The 9,241-nt window shown below is 43.4% G+C and overlaps 3 protein-coding genes and 1 pseudogene across 3 annotated transcripts; all 4 read right to left on the bottom strand.

The window, feature by feature from the left end:
* Positions 1-676: 676 nt before the first annotated feature.
* Positions 677-1,027, bottom strand: LOC147423068 (uncharacterized). The gene has a single exon (XM_086501445.1). The coding sequence runs from the start codon at positions 1,025-1,027 to the stop codon at positions 677-679; it is 351 nt and encodes a 116-aa protein (XP_086357571.1).
* A 2,603-nt stretch (positions 1,028-3,630) lies between these two features.
* LOC147423067 (uncharacterized) lies at positions 3,631-4,312 on the bottom strand (annotated as a pseudogene).
* Positions 4,313-6,415: 2,103 nt separating this feature from the next.
* On the bottom strand, positions 6,416-6,871 carry LOC147423066 (uncharacterized). Its single transcript, XM_086501443.1, has one exon. The coding sequence runs from the start codon at positions 6,869-6,871 to the stop codon at positions 6,416-6,418; it is 456 nt and encodes a 151-aa protein (XP_086357569.1).
* Positions 6,872-7,145: 274 nt separating this feature from the next.
* On the bottom strand, positions 7,146-8,906 carry LOC147423065 (uncharacterized). Its single transcript, XM_086501442.1, has one exon. It carries the CDS (start codon positions 8,904-8,906, stop codon positions 7,146-7,148), a length of 1,761 nt encoding a protein of 586 aa, XP_086357568.1.
* Between the last annotated feature and the right edge of the window lie 335 nt (positions 8,907-9,241).

Genomic DNA, 9,241 nt, shown 5'->3' with positions numbered 1-9,241 from the left:
ATGCTAGAAATCTTCCAAGCTAGCTACATTAATCCACCTAGAGAGCACCGAACTCTCTCTCCCTCTTGCTGCCTCACGCCGCGTAGCTCGAGAGGCTTGACAGATCCTGCTATGTCTTGCATGTCCACGACAACACCGTCAGTCCAATAGCCATCTGTCCCAAAAAGAACACTTATAAGTAATCTTAAATGTGGATAATTAAGGAGAGAGTGGATCTTTTCTCTATCTCCATCCCTCACATTTCATGTATGGAAACTATGAGAGAAGAGAGAGAGAGAGAGATGTATTTATAGACCAATACACCTTAAAAGAGGCAAGATTACAGAGGGGGGAGGAGCTTGTGCACCAGATTAGCATGACCACTTTGAAAAGTAGTTGTGTGTGCGTGTGTGTTGTGTGTTGGTGTGTGTGTGTGTGTGTTGTGTGTGTGTGTGTGTGTGTGTTGTGTGTGTGTGTGTGGTGTGTGTGTGTGTGAGAGAGAGAGAGAGGAGAGAGAGAGAGAGAGAGAAAGAGTTGGTGCATAAAACACTTTGAAGAGCACTTCATCAATATGTTATGGCCACAATTTTAGACACACACACACACACACACACACTCCACACACACAGAGGGGGGGGGGGGGGGGGGGGGGGGAGGAGAGGAGGACCGAATAGAAAGAGAGAGACCCACCAAATAACTATTCTCTGTCACACCTTGTTCCATCTCTTGCTCCGATCATGTCCGCCAAACCTTGGTACACCTCACTGCGTAGATCACTCTCATGATTGCGAATCCATAAAAGCCTCAAATCCTCCATACAACTGTATGCATCAACAATAAATTGTTGCAATAGCCTACCCCCACGTAAAAGACATTGTGTTGTGTCATCCCTGATTTGAAATCTATACTTGTAGAAATCCATTGTAGAAATATACATTGTATTCCCTCCCCCTTGCTCTCTGTTTTCCCATGGCCTGTCTAATGCCTGTATGTAGGGATTCCAACCTTCTTCACCATTTGGAAATAGCAACACATATAAGAGAGGCATGTATGACCATGTGTGTTAATTTGAGATTCTTTTTAGACCACCACCAGAAAGATTCAACACAATATCTCGATGGCCAATGTTGCTCTCATCGCCTTGACCATGCATGATTGCAGCAACTTCTGCACCTGTTGGAGCAAGGTACTACTAGCCATTAGTATGTTTCTCAGTGATGACCATCCTTATGTCAGGAATATTGGAAGTTTGAACCATTGATGCAAACTGCCTGAAATCTTGAACGTACGGATTTACCTGATGCATCATTGATTGCACAATTTCCAAAACATCTGGCTTGAGTTTAGAAACATGCTGCATCCTATTTTGCAACGCATTCTCAGTGTCAAAAAATTACAACTGAGCAAAGCGAGGGATTTGATCTGACTGTCCTTCAGGCATCAATGGACCAATTTTATGATAGATAGATCCATGCACTTTGAAAGTATAGATTCCATTTCTTTGACAGAGAAATTCATCTATATGAGCTCCTAAATAAGCAAATGCCAACACACTATTGTATGCTCTAATATGTTTTATGAATTTCTTGCTTCTAGTATTACCTCCGTGCATTAATTCTGTTAATTCTAAAGGAGGTTCACATAGTGGTGGCAAAGAAACACTCCCTGAGTTGCAACAACTTTTCCGCACAAATGTGTGAATGGTCTATGGTTCTATCTTCCAAGCAAAAGCACCACAAAGGGAACATGAAAAATCCAGCTGCCTATGTTGTGAAGTATAGACTTTTTGTGAAAAAGTGACAACATAGAGATATGCATCAAGGGTGTGTTTTTAGGATATATGTAGGTGATGGTTAGGCATTGCCTTTCGACTTTGGAGTAATCTCCCTCTCTAGAGACAACTATGTGCTCCCCATGAACATCTCCATTATTGGCTTCCACATTGCTTCTCACTTCAATCTCCTCTTGATTTTGCAGAAGCATGGGATCAATATCTACATCCATTCCAACCCTTCCTTGAGAGAATTCATTGCATTGATCCACATTTATCAAATGTTGGCAATCTTCCAAGCAAGCTACATTAATCCCCCCTAGAGAGCGCCAAACTCTCTCTCTTGCTGCCTCACGCCGTGTAGCTCGAGAGGCTTGATAGATCCTGCTACGTGTTGCATGTCTAGGAGACAACACCTTCGGACTAATAGCCATCTATCACAAAAACAACTCTTATAAGTAATCTTAAATGTAGAGAATTAAAGAGAGAGTGGATCTTTTCTCTATCTCCATCCCTCACGTTTCATATATGGAAACTATGAGAGAGAGAGAGAGAGATGTATTTATATACCTATGCACCTTAAAAGAGGCGAGATTAAAGAGGGGTGAGGAGCTTGTGCACCAGATTAGCATGACCACTTTGAAAAGTAGTTGAGAGAGAGAGAGAGAGAGAGAGAGAGAGAGAGAGAGAGAGAGAGAGAGAAAGTTGGTGCATAAAACAAGTTCAGAGAGCACTTCATTCAACATGTTATGGCCACAATTTTAGAGAGAGAGAGGGGGGGGGGGGGGGAGGACCTAATAGAAAGAGAGAGACCCACTGCATAACAACTTTGGAGATCACTTCCTTCAACATATTATGGCCACAATTTTAGAGAGGGAGCGAGGGGGAGAGGATCTAGAAGAAAGAGAGAGAGAGAGAGAGCTTGTGCATAACACAACTTTGGAGATCACTTCTTTCAACATGTTATGGCCACAATTTTAGAGAGAGAGACATAATGTCAAAAACACTTAGAAAAGAGAGCTCATCATCCATCCACTACATACATAAGATAGACCCCCAAAATGTAGATCCCCATAGTATCCTATAAAGGAGAGAGAAGAACATGTAGATCCACAAAGCCTATAAATGAGGAAGATGTGAGTATTAACGCTCATCATCCATCCACTACATACATAAGATAGACCCCCAAAACGTAGATCCCCATAGTAGCCTATAAATGAGAGAGAAGAACATGTAGATCTGCAAAGCATATAAATAAGGAAGGCATGAGTATTATCATCCACTACGTAATTCACATTAAGCCCCTTCTTGGGCCAATGGGTGGACACCAATGCATTGAGCTTGTTTGTGATAGACCTGCGGATGGTACCTAGCCCATCACTTCTTTCAACATGTTAGAGGGGAGAGAGAGAGAGAGAGAGAGAGAGAGAGAGAGAGAGAGAGAGAGAGAGAGAGGATCTAATAAAACGACGGAGAGAGCTTGTGCATAACACAAATTTGGGGATCACTTCTTTCAACATGTTATGGCCACAATTTGAGAGAGAGAGAGAGAGAGAGAGAGAGGGTGTGTGACTCAAGAGACATAATGGAAAAAACACTTAGAAAAGAGAGTTGATCATCCATCCACTACATACATAAGATAGACCCCCAAAACGTAGATCCCCATAGTAGCCTATAAAGGAGTGAGAAGGACATGTAGATCCTCAAAGCCTATAAATGAGGAAGATGTGAGTATTATCGCTCATCATCCATCCACTACATACATAAATGTAGATCCCCATAGTAGCCTATAAATGAGATAGACCCCCAAAACGTAGATCCCCATGAGAGAAGAACATGTAGATCCGCAAAGCATATAAATGAGGAAGTTATGAGTATTATCATCCACTACGTAATTCACTTCCTGTGAGGGGCCCCTTGCTTTGAACTCGATGGAATATCTCCAGTCACATTAAGCCCCTTCTTGGGCCAATGGGTCGACACCAATGCATTGAGCTTGTTTGTAATAGACCTGACTTCAGATACACCTGTATTATGTTGTATTGCAAGGGCAGCCAATTTGTTGCTGGTGCTTCACAATTCAGACACAATGCTTTTTAACTCAATGCCATCCTTGTCAGGTTTTTCCTCAAGAAGAGACATCTCCAAGAGGCTCATGATTTTGTATTGGTTGCTTTTTATGTCGGAAAGTTGTACTTGCACTGAATTTTGTTGGTGCAAAACATCATTGATCTGTACTTGCATCTGCACCTCTAAGCGGCGAAGATAAACTCCTTCCTCACACTGTAAATGGATCAACCCATGAATGTTCTCTTTGTAGAAAACATGTGATCCCTCCACACTCTCACATGAGGCTTGAATGTTGGAGTATATTGTGTGGATGGCACCTAGCCCATCTGCAATCTGCCCCTCTGATGATCCATTTGCAATTTGCCTCTTTGAAGGTCCATCCCCCCCTCGGGCAACACGCTTAGCACTTCACTCATTGTTGATTTGATCTCTCTCTGGGGTAGAAAAGACCACCTCCAATGAATCTCCTCCAGAGGCAAGGGCTTGCTCCATTACTCTGAGAAAGTTAGGATAGGTTATTTTTAGGATAAGTTAGGAAAGATCGTGGAGCAGGATTGGCTCTCTCTCTCTCTCTCTCTCTCTCTCTCTCTCTCTCTCTCTCTCTCTCTCTCTCTCTCTCTCTCTCTCTCTCTCTCACACACACACACACACACACACACACACACACACACACATATAAAAAAAACTACTCATAGATCATTTTGACCTCTCATGAATCCCTCCCCTCTTCCAGGTTAAAATTTAGCCTATCAATCTTGATCCCCAACTTCTCTCTCTAGTTTGGTCTCTTGACCTTTTAAAGACGTTAATATATCGTTTCATTTCATTTCATATCTCTCTCTCTAAATATTTCCCTCCTCTCTCTCCATCCTATAAATCTCCGCTACTGCCACCTTCTCTCTCTATCCTTCTTTCTCTCCCTATCCCTATCACTCTTTTTTCTCTCTACCTATCTCTCGATTTCCCTCTTTCTCTCCATTTCTCCCCCTATCCCTATCCGCGTCGGCTCCTTATCCCTATCCGCCCCCTTTCTATAATGTCATTTTGACTTTTTGAAGACGTGAATGTTTCATTTCATTACATCTCTCTCTCTCTCTCTCTCTCTCTCTCTCTCTCTCTCTCTCTCTCTCTCTCTCTCTCTCTCTCTCTCTCTCTCTCTCTCTCTCTCTCTCTCTCTCTCTCTCTCTCACACACACACACACACACACACACACACACACACACGCGCGCATAAAGAAAACACTCATAGGTCATTTTGACCTTTTGAAGACGTCAATATTTCATTTCATTACATCTCTCTCTCTCACATAAAAAACACACTCAATATAGGTCATTTTGACCTTTTGAAGATGTCAATATTTCATTTCATTACATCTCTCTCTCTCTCTCTCTCTCTCTCTCTCTCTCTCTCTCTCTCTCTCTCTCTCTCTCTCTCTCTCTCTCTCTCTCTCTCTCTCTTCTCTCTCTCTCTCTCTCTCTCCCCCCCCAGCACTACGTGTTGACAGAGTTGCGGCCGCGGCTATGGCTTTCTCTCGCTGCCGGTTGACAGAGATGCGGATGCGGCTGCGGCTGTGGCTTGAGAAAGTTGCGGCGGCTGTGGTTGACAGAGGAGGGTGCAGGTCAAGCTTGAGGACGGGCTACTGCAGCGCGGGTGCGGATTGAGAGAGCTACAGTGGCTGTGGCTTGACAACTTGCAGCTATGGCTTGACAGAGAAGGATGCAAGTGAAGGGCGGGCCACTACAGCGTGGCCTCGGGTTGACAGCAAGAGGACACATGTAGAGAACTGCCTCACGACGACAGAGGAGGGTACCTCTGTAATTCTCTGAGCAGCAGCACCCGAGGCAATAGAACCCATAGCAGCAACCTGTCGCCAAGGCACCCGAGGTAGTAGAGGCCGCAACAGGTGGTAGCCGATGAAGCCGCAGCAGCAACCCGTAGCCGAGGCAGTAGAAGTCGCAGCAAGTGGTAGCAGATGAGGCGGCAATAGGTGGCAGTAGCAGTTGCGTTCTCTCTCTCTCTCTCTCTCTCTCTCTCTCTCTCTCTCTCTCTCTCTCTCTCTCTCTCTCTCTCTCTCTCTCTCTTCTCTCTCTCTCTCTTCTCTCTCTCTCTCTCTCTCTCTCTCTCTCTCTCTCTCTCTCTCACACACACACACACTCACGTGGTAGAAATAGCTCCCGCTCTCACAGGTGAAAGAAACAGTGCATGTGGTATCGCTCTCACCTCTCTCTCCCTCATTCTCTCCCAGCGCTGGTACCGGCTTCATTGACGCAAATCTCACGCGACATGAATGCCGGCGGCCTTCCAAGTCACGTCCTCAGCCAAAAATTTCAAGTCACATCCCTCAGCCGACAAACCTTTTCCAACCTGAGGCCTAAGCTTACGCCAGGTGGAGGGGGGGCCTCCCCAACCGAAATTTTCCCTCAGCCGCCGATGGACCTTCTCCAACCTGAGGCATGAGCTTGCACCACGTGGAGGGGGGGGGGCCTGAATCCCTCCCCCTTTTGAACTAGTATAGAATACAATCCAAGCACTCCCAATGTTTGGCCTTGTGCCTTGTTGATCGTCATCCCAAAAGCACATCTGAAGGGAAATTGTCAACGTTTCAACTCAAAAGGGAGGCCTTCTCTAGCTCCCATGAGAAAATCAATCCTTGGGATGAACACTGCATTTCCTGCATGTGACCCTGTAATAAATACTACTTCAATTACTTTGCTGTGGAATTGCTTACAAATATAGCGTGTCCCATTACAAAAACCACTTCTTGGATCCAAATTGCGGAGCAACATAACTGGAGCATTTTGTTTCAAATTCAAAACATGCGGTGGAAACCCTCCTCCAAGATCTAAACTATTTAAGAACTCAGTTGTGAATAAAATGCTATCACAGTTTGATTCACACACTAAGTTTGCACTGACATATTCCTTATAAGTACCAAGAAATTTTTGCAATACCAAATTGTTTACATCATCCACATCCTTGTTGCGAGGTGCCAAGATTGCCTTGGGCCTTGAAAAAGGTTGCATGGCAAGAGAGTGTTTTAAGGTCTCCATATATGCAATCAATAAGTCCTTGCAAACTATTTTGTGGTAGCATCATGCAGGCTAGCAAAGCTACATTATCATGTAGCTCCCCATCACAAACATTACCATTCCCAATATCAAGTGTCCATTGCACAAATTCTCTTTCTCTAACATTATTACAACAATTGACCACTCGCATGTTCTTTGTTAGACGCAAAATTTATGTACAACACCAAATGTATGAGCGGCACAAAGATGCATCAACAATGTCTTCCCTTCCTCCTCTACGTACAACACGCAAGATCTATCTAAAATCACCACCAAGGAGGAAAACCTTTCCGGCAAACATCATGTTATTATGCATGACATCTCTTAGTATCTTGTCAAGAGCCTCAAAAGCATGCCTATGAGTCATGGGAGCTTCGACCCATATGATCAATGAATCCATTCGCAATAGCTCAACAAGATGGCTATTTACTTTAATATTGCATGTCGAGTCAGAAGTTATATCAATAGGGATCTTGAATCTGGAGTGTGCGGTCCTTCCATTGTCAAGAAGTTGTGTTGCAATACCAGATGATGCGCATACCAAAGCATTGCTCTCTCGCATACACTTTGCTCTCTCTGCGTATGGGAGAGAGCAAGGCATTATAAAGATAGGTCTTTCCTGTCCACCTAGCGCATCCAAGAAGAACACAGTCCCACTATTCATGCCAATGGATTCTAAAACTCGATTGCAAGCTTCCCTTTGTCCAGCATTCACAGATGATTCAATTTGAGACGACAGGCCTCTTTCTTCCTCCACATTATACATTAACTCTTTAGCAAGCACTCCATGATCACTCATTACTTGCAATGTGTGATCCACCTGGGGCATTCCCGAGTAATCTGAGAGCCTCTTTCCATATTGTTGAAGCATTGTCTCTAAGTCTGAAAATGCTTGGTTTTGTGCCATGCGTTCATTGATACGCTCCTTGTTTGTGCAAGTCCTCATATGATATAGATGGTCCTCAGAAAGCTCCTTACAAAAGTGATTCCATAATGCACCAGGACATATCGGCTCACAAAAAACCAAAATGATTACAAATAGTAGCCGTAATTGTTTTCCTGTTTGTTGATATGAAGCTTCTTCTAAACAAAGAAACCATTCATCGTCAACTTGCAATAATCCCCGGGCATTGCATGCTTCTTTAAGCGTTTCATATACTCGTCCATTGAAGGTCCGAATATCCTCAAAAGACCTACATCCTTTGCACTTGTTGAGTAACATGAGCAAATAGTATAACTCTCCGGCAGTGGGAACTATGTTGTACATTCTTCCAATCACATCTCCTTTCTGTATTGGAGTCCATGTTATTCTTGTTGACTTCCAAACCCACTTTGTTGGGAAGTCTATGTACAAAAAATCATTGGCCTCTGGATATCTTTGATTTGCAGTAAACCACTCAGTGAGCGTAGTCTTTTTATTGGCCTCTCTCTCTAGCACACTTTGTATAGTCGCTCTGTCATTAAAGAAGACTTGATTTTGATGAGGTAAATGAACATGTAGGTGTTGTATGTCAGGTTTCTCTTGATGCAATTCAAACCCAAATATCCGCCAGATAGCCTCAGATGCTGATACATATCGTGCATTAAGATAGTTTGTAACTTCATCTAAAATCCCTTCAGTGTCTTGTAGAGCAATAGTCGCCCTGTCATGTCCCTTATACACATACTTGTAGAGATATTTCACAGCGGATATAGTGGAGCAAATCTCCACATTGATATGTGCATTGTATGTTATTGACAAAAATGGATTGTATGGAACAATCCATTTATTATTCATTTGCACATTCTTATAAACGGTGTGATTTCCATCATCCCTCCTCATGTATGTTGGGTATCCTTCCCTGTCCATAGCAGTCGATCCATTGAAGCCTCGAGCGTATTTAAACCTGCACTTTCCCTCTACCATACATGGAGAATTTCTATTCAAGTTTCCACATGGACCATGCACATTACACCGACTGATAATGTCATACAATTGTGGAAACATCACCTTAGTAGGAAGCTCCGGACACACCATCTTATCATAATGGGATGTCTATTTTGGTTTGTGTTCAGGAGAAATTATCAATAGAATGTGGGCATGAGGAAGGCCTCTCTTTTGGAACTCAATCACAGAAATGTGTCCAATGACCTTACCAAAAATCTCCCCCTTGATCAGCAATCCCATCAATCCTTGAACTTATGGTAGAAAACGCGTGAAATAAGGTCAGGACGATTGTTGGACGTTTGTCCAGGAAATAACGCGTCCTCTATCTCCTTCCATCCAGGATTGCATGTGAATGTTATGAAGAGATCGGGCTTCCCTATTTCGCATACAATTGCCATGGCATCTTGATAAAGTTGGTGCATATA

Source organism: Adiantum capillus-veneris, chromosome 26 (assembly GCF_014529385.1).
Source record: "Adiantum capillus-veneris isolate H3 chromosome 26, ASM1452938v2, whole genome shotgun sequence".
Taxonomy (NCBI): domain Eukaryota; kingdom Viridiplantae; phylum Streptophyta; class Polypodiopsida; order Polypodiales; family Pteridaceae; genus Adiantum; species Adiantum capillus-veneris.
This window is presented reverse-complemented; position numbering and strand designations above follow the sequence as displayed.

Coding starts and splice junctions, on each gene's coding strand:
- LOC147423068 (XM_086501445.1), bottom strand. CDS start 1,027: ATGCCTCTCTTATATGTGTTGCTATTTCCAAATGGTGAAGAAGGTTGG.
- LOC147423066 (XM_086501443.1), bottom strand. CDS start 6,871: ATGGAGACCTTAAAACACTCTCTTGCCATGCAACCTTTTTCAAGGCCC.
- LOC147423065 (XM_086501442.1), bottom strand. CDS start 8,906: ATGGTGTGTCCGGAGCTTCCTACTAAGGTGATGTTTCCACAATTGTAT.